Source organism: Lactuca saligna, chromosome 4 (genome assembly GCF_052625555.1).
Source record: "Lactuca saligna cultivar CGN05327 chromosome 4, ASM5262555v1, whole genome shotgun sequence".
In the NCBI taxonomy this organism is placed as follows: Eukaryota; Viridiplantae; Streptophyta; class Magnoliopsida; order Asterales; family Asteraceae; genus Lactuca; species Lactuca saligna.
This window is the reverse complement of record NC_136420.1, coordinates 177129144-177146049: the sequence shown is the minus strand read 5'-3', so window position 1 is coordinate 177146049 and position 16906 is coordinate 177129144. Positions and strand designations below refer to the sequence as shown.

Here is a 16906-nt window from a genome sequence, read left to right as displayed (position 1 = left end):
TGAGACAATAAATTTTCCTTGGATCTCTGTTTTTGTTTGCTTAAGAGCTATTCTCTTTGTATTGATATATGTTGTAGGTTTTGATGCGATCACCATCCCTTTGATTTGTTACGCTAGACCGCAAATATATCCCTCAATCTTCTTATATTCAGGGGTTACAAATGCTGAAAATATCACCGTAAGGTCATTAAATCTAGTGGTATAAATAATTATCTCTGAACCCTTTAGTGTTAGGTTCCATAGTTCTTGTTCTAGTTTTTGTATTACCTCTCGAGGAAGATACTCTTCTCCTAACATCATATTTTGTTGGATAAGGTGTCTAAGTAGATAACTATATTTGGTATATACTTGACTCGACTTGGCATGGTCCACCTGGGTTGCACTTCACCGGAACAATTTGTATGGATAAGCTTTTGAGTAGAGTATATATTCATGATTTATTAATATATTATAAGTTATAATATATTAATATGAAATCACATTATTTAATTAGTATGGATCAAGAATTAATTTAGTGATGAAAAGAGACTAGTTAAATATGAATTCTAATACTATGGGCAAGTGAATTATTTAGGATGGGCTAAGCTTACATGGAAGTCCATGGATAGTCCATGAAGTTTTAACCCATGGATCCTAGGTAAATGAAAGCTCATGGGTATTTGGGTTTACATGGATGTAACCCTAATCCTCCATACTATATAAAGGTGTCACTAGCTTTAGAATTTGGAACTAGTGTGTGAGACTTGAAGCATAGCCGATTTTGTGAGCTTAGTATACTCTCTCAAGAACTTCCAAGTTATTGTGGTGATTTGTGATTCCACTTGAGGCATTCACATTATTGGTGCTAGGCTCTTAAAGCTCCATGCAATCAACTACAAGGAATGGTATGTATTTCTATCTAATTTTCTTATTGTACAAGAACCTACAATCGCATGATAGATAGGACAATGCTTTGGAAATAAATTTTGCATGTATAATATAGAAAACATAGTTCCATAGCATTTTGGGTTGTATGTGCACCTTAAGGTTGTTAGGATGCTCAAAACCGAGTAGTGGTATCAGAGCCTAGGCTTGTTTTGAATTATACTTGATGCTACAGTTTTTTCCAAAGTTGAAATTCTGTCATTTTTGCATCTAACTCTCACCACGATGTGACAGTCTTTACCACGATGTGGTGATGCACTTGTGTGAAGAATTTCGGGTTTTTGCTTGCTATTGGATGAGGATCATTACATTAAACTATTTTTGAACCTAGAAACCCGTTTTTCAAGAGGGTAATGTTCTTGCTTGTCCAACTGATAGGTGATTGTGAAATTTTCATACTTTATTTTAGTTTATATGATTAATCTAAATTACATGGAATTTGTTTGATTTGAATTACCTTAATCATATTATTTTAAAAAAGAACTTAAACATTCTTGTTAGTTGAATTGTTGTTCTTGATGATTTTAATGGACACCATAACTTGTCCTCAAGTTATGGATTTCCAAAGGTTTTCTTTTAAATGAATCACTAAAAGTCATAGATTATAAAAATGAAGAGTCTCATTTTCAATAACCATTAAACTCATATGTTATGAAGTTGAAAGGTTTTGAAAAGTTTCAAATTTTTCCCTTAAGTTTAGGAATTTGTAAAGACACTTTAGAAAACCTTAATTATAATCCCTAGAATTTTAAATACTTAAAATTCAACCCTTATACTTTATGGTATTATAAGTTATATATATATATATATATATATATATATATATATATATATATATATATATATATATATATATATATATATATATATATATATATATATAAGATCAAGTCAGTCTTACTGTTGGTAGACCTTATTCACGAAGTTGGTATATAAGGAGGGTATAAGGTTGTTGCCTATAAAATGGAAGCTTAATGGGTGTCCACTCTCACCCACCGCTTCCTTGACTGGTGGATGGTCGTTAGTTGAACGGGTAGGATGGGACACTAATTCTTATTAAGTATAATGATTACTATAAAGTAACTAAATGTTTTATAAATTCCCAATCATAGTTATTTTAGGAAATGTGAATTTGGTGATAACCCCTGAAATTACACTTTGTACCTCACCAAGTCATTAGTGGAGCATGTGTGGTTAACTGGCATACTAACATGAACTAGTAAGAGTGGCAAAGGGTAGCTTAATATTTATCATAGATTGGTGGAGCATGTGTGGTTAACCAACACATCATTAGGTGATAAAATTAAGTGTACCAAGTTAATTTTCATGGTTATTCACACCTTGTTTTGAGATCCTCGGCATCACAGTCACAAACTTGAAGGGGTCAATCGAGATCTAAACTTGCCATTGAAAAGTTCAATGAATCTAAAAAGAATCTAGGAATTTCAATTCATTTAAACCTAATTTGCATTTCGTTTTTCATGGTCGAAATTGGTGAATCTTTATTCACCTACCTTCAAATATTTTATAGCTTGGATTACGGCATCCCTCTTCTATGTTATAAAATATTATGTTGGGTCCTAGACTTAATATTACATTTGGGTGTCCTATTAAGGACTCTTAATCTAATCTAAACTTGTCTTTCTTCCTTTTCAGATGTCTTCCAACAATGCTTCAGGCTCAAACCCTACCGATTCCTTCTCTCTCATGAATCTTTGTGGGAGGGTCATTTTTGATGGAACTAATTTCAATGACTGGATTAGGAACATCAGAATGGTCACACGCTATGAGGACAAGGAATACGTCTTTGATAAGGAGCTTAAGGAACTTAATGAGTCGCCTGATACTCCAAAGGAGGTTGTTGATTTTAGGGAACATGTGAAAGATGCCACCACGGTAGCTTGTATTATGCTTGCCACCATGGCACCTGAACTCAAATAGCCTTATGAGGACTTATACCCTGTTGAGATGCACGAGCATCTGATGGAAAGGTACCATCAGAGTTCCCGTCAAGAGAGGTATGAAATAATCACCTCCAAGATAACAACTAAGATGAAGGATGGAGAGTCCGTTATGGGCCACCTACAAAAACTGCAACGATTTGTGGACCGTCTTCTCAAACTGAATATGAAATTTAATGAGGAGGTGGCTATAGATATCATTCTACACTCCTTACCTCAATGGTATGATCAATTCCACATGACCTATCATATGAATAAGGAGGAGGTCACCTTGAGCAAGCTTCAGGGACTTTTCAGGACTGCCGAAAGCAACCTCAAGGGGAGAATTGTTGTTTCTACTCCTACCACTGCCCTATTCTAGCAATCGGGAAAGGAAAAGGGAAAAAGGAAGACCCCTTAGAAGGGTGCCAAGGGAAAGTATCTTGAAGGCTCCTCTTCTATTGGAACCAAAGGTGGTTCTGCTACTCCCTCTTCCAACCCAAAAGATGCACAATGATTCTGTAGTCAAGAAAATAGGCACTGGAAACAGTGCTACCCCAAGTACTTGCAGGATATAAAGGATGGGAAGATCAAACCCTCCTTTGCAAATATTTACAATATATTGTCTAATAACTCATCACTTACTAATTATTGGGTCCTTGATACATGGTTTGGAATTTACATTTGTTGTAATTTGTAGGGACTAGGAAGAATTGAGGAAGTGGAGCACAGGAAGATAAACATAATCATGGTTAATATGAAAGCATCACCTGTCACCAAGATTGGAGTTTACTCTTATTGCTAAGTAGTAGGTTAACATTAGATTTGAATAAATATTGTTACTCGTCTGAAATGGTGAGAAATATGATTTCTTTTCATGGCTTGTACAAACAAGGTTACAGTTTTTCATTTGATAATGAATGTGGTGATATTAATGTTTTTTATAATGATGTGTTTTATTTTAAAGAATTACCTTCCAATGGTGTATATGAAGTTGTGAATGTTGTAGATAACTTAGGAAATAATGTATTGCATGGTGATTCTTCCACCAGTTTGGATATGGCGTCCATGTGGCATTGTCGTCTTCGACATGTCAACAAGAAGCGCATAGGCCAACTCCAGAAGTCTGGAGTCGTGGAATCATTTGACTTAACGTCAAATAATAGTTTCAAGTCTTGTTTACTTGTAAAAATAACAAACTCACCCTTCACTAGTACTTGTACAAAGGGTTAGGGTTTGTTGGATCTCATACACACAGATGTGTGTGGACCTTTCAAAACCGCCACAAGGGATGCTAACCGCTTAAATGTGACTTTTACTGATGATTATAGTAGATATGGCTATTTCTACTTAATCAAGCATAAGTCAGAAACATTTGAAAAGTTCAAAGAGTTTAAACAGGAAGTGGAGAATTAGTTGGGCAGGAATATTAAGATGCTTCGATCCGATAGAGGTGGTGAGTATCTTAGCACAGAGTTCCTTGACTATCTTAAGGAATGTTGAATTGTTTCACAATTGACACCTCTTAGGACACCACAACTTAATGGTGTGGCCGAGAGGTTCAATCGAACCTTGTTATACATGGTTCATTCCATGATCAGTCGAGCTTCATTACCAATCTCATTTTGGGGGTATGCCTTAGAGATTGCTGCCCATATCCTTAATCTAGTACCAACTAAAAAGGCTGCCAAAACACCTCACGAGATGTGGAATGGGAAAGCTCCCACTTTAGACCACATCAAGATTTGGGAATGCGATTCTTTCATGAGACATGAGATTCACGATAAGAACGAACCTTGTAGTAAGTGGTGTATTTTGATCGGCTACCCACATAAATCCTTTGGTTACCACTTCTACAGATGTGGTCTTTGTGGCAAGGAGAGGAGTCTTTCGTGAGAGAGAATTCATAAGCCAAGGAAACAGTGGGAGGAAAATTGACCTTGAAAAGCTTCAAGAGTCAAGTGGTGAAGGAACCTCAAACCTTGGCATTCAACTTGAGAAGGAAACTCATGTTGAACCAGCTGACGAGTTTATACCTCTAAGGCGTTCCACCAGAGTTAGGAATCCAACTAAGCATTACTATGGTTTCTATATTACTTCGGAAGGTGATACATTTATCAGTGATAGTACATTGGTAAATATGGATGAAGCTAACAACTATGAGGAAGCCATGGCAGGCCCTGAGTCTACTAAATGGAAAGAGGCTATGGACAGTGAGATCCAATCCATGAATGACAATCAAGTTTGGAATTAGGTTGACAATGTATCAAGGCGTAAGACAGTCAGGTGAAAATGGATCTTCAAGAAGAAGACCGACATGGACGGGAAGGTTCACACTTACAAGGCACGACTTGTTGCAAAAGGCTTCACTCAAACTTTGGGAGTTGACTATGATGAAACTTTCTCGCTAATAGCGAAGATTAAGTTTATTAGGGCTATGCTAGCCATAGTTTCATTTCACGACTATGAAATATGGTAAATGGATGTAAAACCACTTTCCTTAACCGAAAGTTGGTTGAAGATGTTTACATAAGTTAGCTAGAGGGTTTTGTTAATGCAAAGCACCCTAATAGAGTGTGTAAGCTTGAGAAATCCATTTATGGATTGAAACAAGCATCTCATAGCTGGAATCTTTGTTTTGATGAGAAAGTCAAAGAGTTTGGTTTTTCAAGAAGCGAGGATGAGTCATGTGTATATGTCAGAGCTAGTAGGAGTATAGTCAGCCTTTTGGTATTGTATGTGGATGACATACTACTCATAAGAAATGACATCCCAACCTTTTAGGAGGTTAAGTCTGGCTTGGGAAGTGTTTCACAATGAAGGACCTTGGAGAGGCTACTTGTATCGTAGGGATAAAGATATTGAGAGATAGGAGTAAAAGATTAATTGGACTTAGTCAAAGCACTTACTTGGATAAGGTGTTGAAGAGGTTCAAAATGCAGAATTCCAAGAAAGGAGACTTACCAATCCAGAGCATTCCAAACTAAGTAAGACTTAGAGTCCGATTATAGATGCTGAGATAGCTGAGATGAGTCGATTACCATATGCTTCCGTTGTTGGCTCGATCATGTATCATATGACTTGTACTCGCCCTGATGTGGCCTTTGCTTTGAGCATGGTCAGCAGATATCAGAGGAACCCCGGTAAGGCTCACTGGACTACGGTAAAGAACATTCTCAAGTACCTGCGGAGGACTAAGGATTGGATCCTTACCCTTGGTGGGAGTGATGACTTGAGAGTGGTGGGGTATAGTGATGCCAGCTTTCAAACTGACAAAGATAATTTTCGCTCTCAATTGTGTTGGGTCTTTACTATGAATGCAGGGGCGGTTACTTGGAAAAGTTCCAAGCAGGAGATAGTAGCTGATTCGACATGTGAATCAGGGTACATAGCAGAAAGTGAAGTGGAAAAGGAGACAATATAGATGAAGAACTTCATCAGAGACCTTGGAGTTGTACAAGCTATAAACAAGCCTATAGAGATTTTCTATGACATCAACAGTGCGGTTGCCTTAGCCAAGGAACCAAGAGATCATGGCTAATCCAAACACATTGACAGAAAATATCACTTCATAAGACACAAAATAGAAGAATGACTCCTCATGGCAAAGAGGGTATCGTCAAAAAGAGAACCCTGCAGATCCCCCTCATGAAGGGAGTTACTACAGTTAAGCATTTCTAGCATGCAAGGAGCATCGGTCTGAAGGACGATATTAGTTTTAGTAATTAGATAGCTTTCAAAACTTGTGATAGTTGAAATGTAATTGACATTTGATGTTTAAATAAAAGGAGTTTTTATTTACTAGTATGGTACTGTCATGTGTCAATCATTTACTATTGTTTAATTTTGCATGTTTTGACTTCCAGAATAATGATGTTTTGATATATCTTATTATTCAAACTTTCCAGAGTCGATCATACTTTGGAAGTAGGTATTGAATCAAGACTGTCATGAATAGGTTTTGTAGATTTGTCTAATTGTATTAGACATAACAATGGTTTTTACAACATTCATGAGTGCTCATAAGTTCTGAGTATTAGATTAAACTCACGCTCACTTGTATCACTTCATGGAATTTATCTCGAGTGATCGTGAGATGGTAATATCATATAAGTCTTCAAACCAAGAGATATGAGTTGTTGACTATGAGTTTGTTGTACATTGATTATACGAAAACGCATCAGTAACTTGATGTTATAAAACGTGCTCTTGTGTATGATTCAACAAGTAGTTAGTACAAGCATATGAGTCAAATTTTATATGTTCCTTTTAGTCCTTGGAGGATTAAAAGCGATATCTTAGGTCCCTCAATGATTTTGTTTTGGCCTATGTACCAGGCCCGGTCAGAACCAAATTGATGTGTTCAATTAAGTTCTATGTCAAACAAATTGGAAATCAGGAAACAAACTGGTGTACAATAACAACGATGCTGTTCCATGTATTTGTTCAGCTGATATCTTGAGAGCAGAGGGTTATATGATCACTTATTTAAAATGGCGCTTCATAGTTCGACAAAGTCTTGAAAACTACGATTGTTGGTCGATTCCTAAAGTTATACTTGCAACTATAGTTATCAGACTTATCTAAGTGGGAGACTGTTGGATAAGGTGTCTAAATCCATAGCTATATTTGGTATATACTTGACCCGACCCTGAATGGTCCATTTGGGTTGAACTTCACCGGGACAATTTGTATGGATAAACTTTTGAGTAGAGTATATATATTCATGATTTATTAATATATTATAATTTATAATATATTAATATGAAATCACATTATTTAATTAGTATTGATCAAGAATTAATTTGGAATTAATTTGGTGATCAAAAGAGACTAGTTAAATATGAATTCTAATACCATGGGCTAATGAATTCTTTAGGATGGGCTAAGCTTGCATGGAAGTCCATGGATAGTCCATGAAGTTGTAACCTATGGATCCTAGGTAAATGAAAGGTCATGGTTATTAGGGTTTACATGGATGTAACCCTAGTCCTCTATACTATGTAAAGGTGTCACTAGCTCTAGAATTTGGAACTAGTGTGTGAGACTTGAAGCATAGTCGATTTTGTGAGCTTAGTATACTCTCTCAAGAACTTCCAAGTTGTTGTGGTGATTTATGATTCCACTTGAGGCATTCACATTATTGGTGCTAGGCTCTTAAAGCTCCAAGCAATCAACTACAAGGAAAGGTATGTATTTCTATCTAGTTTTTTTTGGTACAAGAACCTACACTCGCATCCTAGATAGGACAATGCTTTGGAAATCAATTTTGCATGTATAATAGAGAAAACATAGTTCCAAAGCATTTAGGGTTGTATGTGTACCTTAAGGTTGTTAGGATGCTCAAAACACATCAATTATAGTTATGGGCTTAGAAATCTAATCCAATAGTAATGTGAACAAAAGCTGATGATGTCTTGACTCTAAATCTTAGCTCTCTAATCGACACCTATTCCCACCAATTGACCAACTCCATCAAAATCCTAAATTACCCTTAAGGTCAAACTTGGTCAAAGTCAAAGTCAATTATCCTCACGTTGTGGACAGGCCTTGGTCATGTCGCAACATCAAACCCGATTCGATTCCAAATCAACACGACCTAAAATGGTAAACCCATTCAAAGAAACCACCTAAACTAGCATCACGACATGAGCACCCATTCACACATCGTGATCTCCAAGAGTCCTAACAGAAATGGGACTGCTCCGCTTCTCACATCATGGGATCTCACACACCACATTGTGAGCACTATCTGAGGCTAAAAATCACCATTTTAAGTCCATATTCCTTTAAGTCTTCAACTCCACTTCTTCCAGAAGCTAAATGGGACCACTAAGGTCCATAAAAATGTTTCCTTTATGGCTATGCATGCACGAAACATGATCATCAATTTTCTAGGTCAAAAAGGGAATAAATAGGCTTCAAAATTGCATGCCTCATATCTATACCAACTCCCATATCTGAACACTATGAGGTTCTTGGGACTCTTAGAATCCATAAAGTTGCCAACTTTATGGATTTACTCTACTTAATCAAGTAATAACATCAATAAAATGGACAAAACTCAAGATATACGCAATGCTTAGCAATAAAGTTGGAGCATTTGATACTTACAAGGGTCCAAAAGCAAGAAAGGATGATGATGGTGCTTAATATATGTCTACACCAACATTAGCATACTTCTTTCTTCTTCTTTTCTTCTTCCCAAAAGCTAGAAATGCACCCAAATGAAAAAGGATCTTAAGGAGAGGTAAGATTAGGGTTTTTGGACGCTTAAAGAGTAATATAGGCTGAGGATGAGAAACCCTAGCCCTCTCATTCCCTTAAATACCAAAAACTTATGGTTTTTGATCATCAGCCGCCTTCACGTCGTGAGCACTATACTGCTCACATCGTGGACTTTTAAATTTTGCACGCGTCCAGATCAATCCTCACAACGTGAAAAGGCAATCTTCACGTCGTAAGCATGGAAATTATTGAAACTTACAACTTCGTACTTTTAAAGATAATACATATGTGATCTGGGTGTTACAAAAACACCTTCTTTTTGCTCACAAGTCTCTAACTAGGGTTAGGCATTCAAGGAAGGATGTTAAAGGGATGCAGGTTGAGAATAGAATGCGTTTTTCAAAGTTAAGGAGCTTAAATATGGCTAAAACCATGAAAATAGGGTTTGGATTTTGATCGCGTACACCCAACGTACTCCTGGTACGCCCATCGTACCAAGGATGCCTAGTATGCCCAGCTTACTCCCCGTATGCCTAGCATACACGGCTAACCCAAAATCGTCCTAACTTCAAACAATCATAACTTTTTCGTTCTAATTCCGATTTCGACAATCTTTATATCCACATAAATGTATTGAAGAGCCCCATGATATTATCTAGATATATTAGACTAAAAACTTCTCGAACAAAAAATCCATTTTTCATGTAAGAACCCGGCCTATGACTTTTCCTTTTTTACCCTTCGGCCCAAAACACAATTCAAGGGTTAGATCTCTTAACCATCATTACCTTCTTACACAAGGTCTAATATTTACCTCCTAAAGGCCAAAAGCCTTTACACAATCGACTTCTGGCCCACGACCCTGAAATAAGAAATGATGGGAAGCAGAATGTTACAACTCAAGTTTTGATTGTTGTTATGTTCTTAGAGTCATGTATTCAACTTTCTAGATGGAACCGCTTCATCTCATCCAAAGTTAATATTTTGTTTTGGAGGTCACAAATGAATAATGTGCCTATGAGAATTAATTTAGATGGACATGACATCGACATTGACTCCGTCATGTGTCCGATTTGAAACTCTGATGTTGAAATTGTCATTCATCCCTTCTTCTTTTCTGGTGTGGTGATGGATTTGTGGAGTCTTCTAGCTAAATGGTACCAGTTGGATTTACCAGTATTCTCTTCTATTCCATAATGGTTAAAATGGACTGATTTTGCTCACTTGGCTCTCAATGTGAAAAGATGTCTAGATGCGGTTGGTCTTACTTTGTTTTGAGCGATTTGGTCATTTTTCAATAACTTGTTGCTTAGGAATGTTAAACCTTTTAAGGTGGTGCTTTGGGGTTTTGTTCAATCTCAATATTTCTTTTAGATTAGCTCTAGATTTCCTAAGTTTAGAGTCAAGTGGGTAAATTGGGTGCAAAATCCTTCATTTGCAATCTCTTAATATACTTTTGTCCTAGTTTATGCTAGTTTTCAATTTTAATTCCACCGTTCTAAAAAAACGAGCCTTAGTGCACAAGTTTGCTATTCGGATGGGATGACCTTTATCTTGTTAATAATTCCTTTGAAACATTGTATTGTAGGTAGATGATGTAAAAAATTGCCTACATGATTGTGAAGTGGAGTACTTGTACTTCAAAAGGTAGGGGACTTGACATGTGTACGTTATGAGAATATTAGAATACATAACTTTATGATTGTGTCAATGTTTTATTTTATAGAGGAATTTTAAATTTGTATGTATTTTATCTCACATGTCCAGATGTGTTGATGAGTTAAAACCATAATTCTTGTGTCTATAATATGTAAAACGCAAACATGAAAATTCAATCGATTCAATATTTTTATTTAGCTGTTTAACTAAGTTAATACATGGTTTACATTAAAATGGAGGAAGATTGTTGGTGATTTTAGTGTCATTGGCCATTTTATCTACTACAAGTTGAAGGTGCAAAGTGCACATTAATATAGAAGGAAAATTTGTCCCCAAACATGATGAAGAGGACGTAAAAGGGCCGTACACTTAAGGGTCCAACGGAGCTCAAGCTGCATAACAACCAGAATTTTGGGAACTTGAAGAAAGAAGAAGATTTTGGGTATGCTCAAACGCAATTCAGGGAGACTCAAGCTACCTATGGTAGTTCCAATAAGGCAACTTGATTTGTGTGTGTGGTTTTATTTCAAAAACCGTTTTCAATTGCAAAATCCGTATTTTTCATCAACCTTATCTAATTTTCACATAGACATGTATATATGAACTGAATTTCAATGTAATCCAGAAATACATTATTGGAAGAAATATAGACATTACCGAAAGAAATATCAATACGAAAAGTGAAAATGATCCGTCATATATCCAAATTCATTAAAATTAACCACTATTTTCTACTCCATTTTCTAACATACCACTCAAGAAGAGTTTTTGTAGGCTTACAACCTTATTTTGTAATCAAGCCCCACTTCCCATACATTATCCAATTATAATTTGGCAAGAAGTTTAACTTAACAAAACATCTTAGTAACAAGTCTCCGGTTTAAGATTGTCACATGATTTTGTAGTACGCAAACCGTGTCTATTACGTACATAATACAAAATAACTCTTTCTTGAATTTATTACCAATTTCCCAAACCTTCTTCCATGGAGTTGGGACGCGCAACCTATGTACTGTCTCCATCAATTTACGACCATAATAGTAACCACCGACCCCATGGCCCCCTTCTAACCTTATTACCTATCTCCATCATACTTAAATCGCATGGGTTCAACCTTCCATTGTCGTTTTCATGGTCCCTTGTCAACTAAATACACTTCTTGCTTCCTTCCCTCACTATTTCACATTGTCTTCCCATTAAAGGATCCTTCCAACACCAAATTTACCTTATTTTGATTAAACTTTCCTCATAAGGCTTACATTTTTACTTTTCTTGATCTTGGTTATTCTTTATTCTTTATCGTGAGTTGCGATTTGAATCATTTCAAGAAATCGAGTCTTATAATCATGTTTTTCGGTTTCTAAGATTTTGGAGATGGAGTCTTGGACCTTTGATTCTAAAGCTAAAATGGGGTCATTGGATTGGGAATCCAAATCTCCATTTATCTTTGAGAACAATATCGTTTTCTCAAATAACGCAATGTGCATTGAGAATCAAGGATTTGGGGAGATTTGTTTCCCTCAAATCATCGGGAGCTCATTGTCGAGTCCTATTATTGGTGCCACTCACAATAAATTTCTTGAAGAACATGAATCGAGTTCTGAGCTGTTGAGTTCTGTTGTCGAGTCAAATCAACTATTTGATCTTACTACACACGTGCCATCTAATCAGAAACGAACCATGGTTTTCAATTCTTTGTCACCATTATGCAAAGTTCATGGCTGCAACAAGAGCCTTGTCTCTTGTAAAGATTACCATAAGAGGCATAAAGTGTGTGAACTACACTCAAAAACAGCGAAAGTCATCGTGCATGGAGTCGAACAAAGGTTTTGTCAGCAGTGTAGCAGGTAATTTTTCATACCCATTAACTAAATTCAAATCTTTTCAAGTTTTATATCCCGATTTGTATCAATTAAGCATCTTTCAAACTGATTTACGCATCATTTCTAAGCTTGTTTCTTGATTCTAGGTTTCATTTGTTGAAAGAATTTGATGATGGAAAGAGGAGTTGTAGGAAACGTCTAGCTGATCATAATGAGCGGCGAAGGAAACCTCATTCTAGTCGCCATGGGAGATTGCTTCCACCATATCGTAAGATCTTGACACCACTCTCTCAAAATTTAGGGTTTCGTTTTTCTTACTAATTCAAATAATTTTCAAGATCCAACAGGAACCAAGGTTAAAGGATTCACAAAAACAAGCGCAAGATCATCTATAATAGATGTCGATCAGTACCCATCACTTTATGTCGATAACAATGAATGCATACAAGCATCAAATTCCCATTTATTTCCGTTTCTTAATAAAGATCAATCAGGTGAGGAACAAGGATGAACAACACGTTCTTTTTTCTAAATTTTCGTTGAGTAATTGCAGTGATTATATATTAAACTTTGTAGGTGGTGAAGAGGACTTCATTACCATGGATTCAACGTGTGCTCTCTCTCCTCTGTCATCTCAATCACATGGTTCTTCTTCATGTCATTCATCAAGAAACCCAACATCATGGACACACGCATTGAATCAGAATACCCATCTAGCGTCTGGAGTGTTAAATAACATGAACCCATTAATGGTGGGTTCTGAATACATGAACTCTCAGAATCGGCTATGGTGTCATCAGGTGTCTACTGTCGACTTGCTTCACCTATCATCACAGCTTGAGCGAGTGGAGCTTCATAAATAAATATGGTTATATTGTAGCGATTGAATCTGCAGAAAGCTTCATTTTCACCATTTAAGTTGTTAGTTATGGTAGAAATTCAAGATGCATCTTCTTAAAATTGTTTTTGGCATTGCCTTTTCAAATAAAATAGCAAATGTTAGAGTGAAAAACGTAGAAGCAGAAATTGATAGTAAAAATGATATTATTGCATCTGTTAAAAAGAACGAAAAAACGCCGTTGCCGGGGATCGAACCCGGGTCACCCGCGTGACAGGCGGGAATACTTACCACTATACTACAACGACGGATTTGTTTATATTTTCCTATAAAATATTTGTATCTAATGTATTCTCGTATTTCATTTAATATACAGCCGAACATGAAAGCGACTAACAAAAGAAAAAGAAGGTAGAAAACAAAGGATGCAAGCTGTATCCTATAAGTCAGAATTTCTATCGACATTTTCAAAGATTGGATTGTCGTATAAATAATCATATAATAAATTTTTACCAAACTACAACCATATGTTACAAAAATAGTTCTTGAAACAACTTAATTAACAAATATATTGTACAAAACAATATCAATCTTTACCCCAATTGTAAATTCCAAATCACAAACAATTTCACCACCCATAGTCCCATACCTTTCACCTCATGACTCATGACTCACATACAACAAAAGTTATCATAGATTGTCAAAATTTAAACCTGCAAAAGGACCACTCTCTTAATGAGGGACACAAACAGTCGATTCTTGTGATAAAAACGTGGGGACTCCGCTAAAAAGCAAAAAAAAATTTACTCAAATTTCCATGTGGGTCCCACACAACAATGATTTCAAGTCTTCATCATCATTTCAAAGATTTCAAATTTAGTTTTTAAGTAAACAAAATCAATCCCAAAAGGTATATATAATAAAGATCCTTAGCATAACCCCCCAATACTCCAAAAATTCAAATGCTCCAAAAGGTATATATAATAAAGATCCTCAACATAAACCCCCAATACTCCAAAAATTCAAAATGCTCAAATACCTTACAAAAATAACTCAAACATAAAATAATTCATTAATAAGCCTAATGCAATACTACCAAATAATTCAACTATGGATCAAATTCAATGTTTCAAAATCCAAACCCTAAACTTCACTTCCCATTAACAACTTGTTGACCAGATGGATTAAGCTCATCCCAAGCTTCAATCCACGTCAGCATAGCATCAGCAAGCTTGTTGAAATAGTCATCAACCTTCCCAAGCTTAGCTTTCACCTGTTTTGACAGCTCTTTGTAGCAGCTTTGCACGGTGGTGCACTCTTTTGGTAGGGTGGTCGCCTGAAAAAATGGGATCAACTCCTCCTGCCAATAAATCCCTTTGTACTCTTTTTTCAAATTCACAAAAGGGTTGCTAGCTTTACTATGCCAAATGTAGGGTAAACCAGTCTTCACCCCCCACCCCATATGATCACAGATCACCTTCATACACCACCCTGCCCACATGTCATCATAGCGACCAATTGGTTGACCATCGCCCATTAGACCAAAGTACATTGCAGGGCCTATGAGTTCTCGATCAAATGCAAGGTTCATTCCACACATCGGGAATAGGGTTCCTTTTGGAATTGTTAAAACTGCATCTACAAACCTGAAGATTGAGAATGATAATGAGATCTTGAAAAATGGGGAGAAAATCAAGATTGTTTTGGTTTGGTTGGTTAATCTTTTTAGTTACCTGGTGTTTCTTTCACGGGGTTTGACTAGTTGAGTTGGGGCGTCGTAGTCAGGGATGTTGAGCCAGAGGCCATGGGAGACTGCGGTGGGGACACCTTCACGGAGGCTGAAGGGGTAGCCACGGACGAAATCTGTGCCTTCTCTGTATGGATCGTAGAGGGTGTTGAAGAAGAAGGGGGTTGATGGAGAGAGGAGGTTTTTGATGTGTTGTTCGAGTGCGTTGATGTCGTTTCCAGATGGGTCTTTTGCAACCTGATGAAGAAGGTGAGATATGTGAGAGTATGGAAGAGAAAGCAATTTATCAAACACTTGGTGTGCGTGATGTAACGAGATCAAGTTTGGTTGGAAAGAATTGTAAATTAGATCTAGAAAGTTTTTTTGATTTAAGATGCATGCGTACATTGGTCAGAGGTAACCAACTCGAAAAGGGTCAGATTTCAAATTCAATATCGATGAAGATCGATACTCGAAGGAATAGATCTCAAAGTTATTATTTTTGAAGGGTCCATGTCCACATACCCAGCAATTATTAGAGATGGATTTCATGTCATAATCAGGGGTATTCCCTTTTTCACAGGGTGACTGTTATTTAGAAACGGAAAAGCCAGATCCAAGTCAAACACGATAACAGACCTAGTCAAAACCCCAGATCGGTGGAAATATCAATGGAAGTAACAAGAATTAAACATCATTGAAGTTAATTTCAATGTGAAATTCGAAATTCAGGAAATTTTCCCCAAATCATACGATCTTAAGACAAGAAGCGGATAATTTCGATGTTTTAAATTTCAATCTTAAACCCAAACCCCATCTGAAATCTACAATCATATTCGAAACTAAGCACAATGAAATCATTAAGCAAAGAGAAATACAATAAACTTACAAAGCAATCGTCATCAATGGTGAAGATGTACTTCTTCTTCGACACCATGTAACCGAAGCAACGACACGCAGAATCCTTGAAGGAGATACAAGAAGCTTTAGGACCCAGGATTCTGTTGATATCGTTACGGTTATAAAGCTCGTAATCGAAGCCTTCTGGGACTTTGATGACCTTTGAAGGATCGCCATCTTGTACGATGATTAGATGGTAAGGTTGAAAGAATGGCCTCCACATCTCTAGGAAATCTAGGTTTCGAATCGTGGGTATGACGATATCGAGTTCATCTTTCAAAATTGGTGTTGGGGTTACAGGGGAAGCCATTGTTGTTGAAAGAGAAGAAACCGAGTAGGTTTTGTGCGAGTAGAAGCAGGCGATTGTTAAAGGTATAAATAAGGAGATTTGCTTTTGGAATTGGACGTCGACGAAATAGAGAAGAAAGGTTAAGGGGCTAAAAAGGTAAAAAAAGAAAACTTAGAGTCCTTATAAGTCATTATAAGTATAACAGTTGAAAAGTATATGTAAAGTGTAAACTCGTGAGAGGATTTTCAAACTCCTAGTTTGAAATTTTCGGGAGTATATGCGTTACAAAACTTATAGCATGTTATTGTGTTGAAAAGGTTGTTAAATACAAAACTATTATCATATTATGTGTACTTAATATAAACAAAGTTGGTGATCAACTTTTGTTGTGATTAGTGAATGTCAACCAAATTATTTTTCATATTATAACACATTTGGGGAAAAAAATATCTTCATCAATCCCGTATCAAATGACCCAACAAGATCGAGTATAGTTGACCTTGGTACTTAACCACAAGATGACACCTATTGTAAATTATTAAATTAAGAAAATGAAAGATTTATCTAAGCATCAAATAT

The 16906-nt window shown here is 36.4% G+C and overlaps 2 protein-coding genes and 1 non-coding gene across 4 annotated transcripts; 1 reads left to right on the top strand and 2 right to left on the bottom strand.

Annotated features, from left to right (window-relative positions):
* The first annotated feature begins 11918 nt into the window (after positions 1-11918).
* On the top strand, positions 11919-13794 carry LOC145043123 (squamosa promoter-binding-like protein 6). 2 transcript variants are annotated; one of them, XM_078991686.1, is made up of 4 exons: positions 11919-12598; positions 12721-12842; positions 12922-13068; positions 13151-13794. In XM_078991686.1, exons 1-4 carry the CDS (start codon positions 12126-12128, stop codon positions 13435-13437), a joined length of 1029 nt encoding a protein of 342 aa, XP_078847812.1. In that variant the 5' UTR covers positions 11919-12125; the 3' UTR covers positions 13438-13794. The 2 variants fall into 2 exon arrangements, with proteins under 2 accessions (XP_078847812.1, XP_078847811.1); XM_078991685.1 differs by having other exon boundaries at positions 11922-12598; positions 12913-13068; positions 13151-13792.
* Positions 13649-13720, bottom strand: TRNAD-GUC (transfer RNA aspartic acid (anticodon GUC)). The gene has a single exon. It is a non-coding gene; the product is annotated as a tRNA-Asp (tRNA).
* A 575-nt stretch (positions 13795-14369) lies between the features above and the next one.
* LOC145043122 (putative UDP-arabinopyranose mutase 2) lies at positions 14370-16423 on the bottom strand. The gene is made up of 3 exons (XM_078991684.1): positions 16028-16423; positions 15146-15396; positions 14370-15058 (listed from the first exon to the last, which is right to left on the bottom strand). The coding sequence occupies exons 1-3, from the start codon at positions 16346-16348 to the stop codon at positions 14563-14565; spliced, it is 1068 nt and encodes a 355-aa protein (XP_078847810.1). The 5' UTR covers positions 16349-16423; the 3' UTR covers positions 14370-14562.
* Between the last annotated feature and the right edge of the window lie 483 nt (positions 16424-16906).

Coding starts and splice junctions, on each gene's coding strand:
- LOC145043123 (XM_078991685.1), top strand. CDS start 12,126: ATGGAGTCTTGGACCTTTGATTCTAAAGCTAAAATGGGGTCATTGGAT. Junction 12,843..12,912: donor GAGATTGCTTCCACCATATC/GTAAGATCTTGA, acceptor ATAATTTTCAAG/ATCCAACAGGAACCAAGGTT. Junction 13,069..13,150: donor TCTTAATAAAGATCAATCAG/GTGAGGAACAAG, acceptor TAAACTTTGTAG/GTGGTGAAGAGGACTTCATT.
- LOC145043122 (XM_078991684.1), bottom strand. CDS start 16,348: ATGGCTTCCCCTGTAACCCCAACACCAATTTTGAAAGATGAACTCGAT. Junction 15,397..16,027: donor CCATTGATGACGATTGCTTT/GTAAGTTTATTG, acceptor CTTCTTCATCAG/GTTGCAAAAGACCCATCTGG. Junction 15,059..15,145: donor CCCCGTGAAAGAAACACCAG/GTAACTAAAAAG, acceptor CTCAATCTTCAG/GTTTGTAGATGCAGTTTTAA.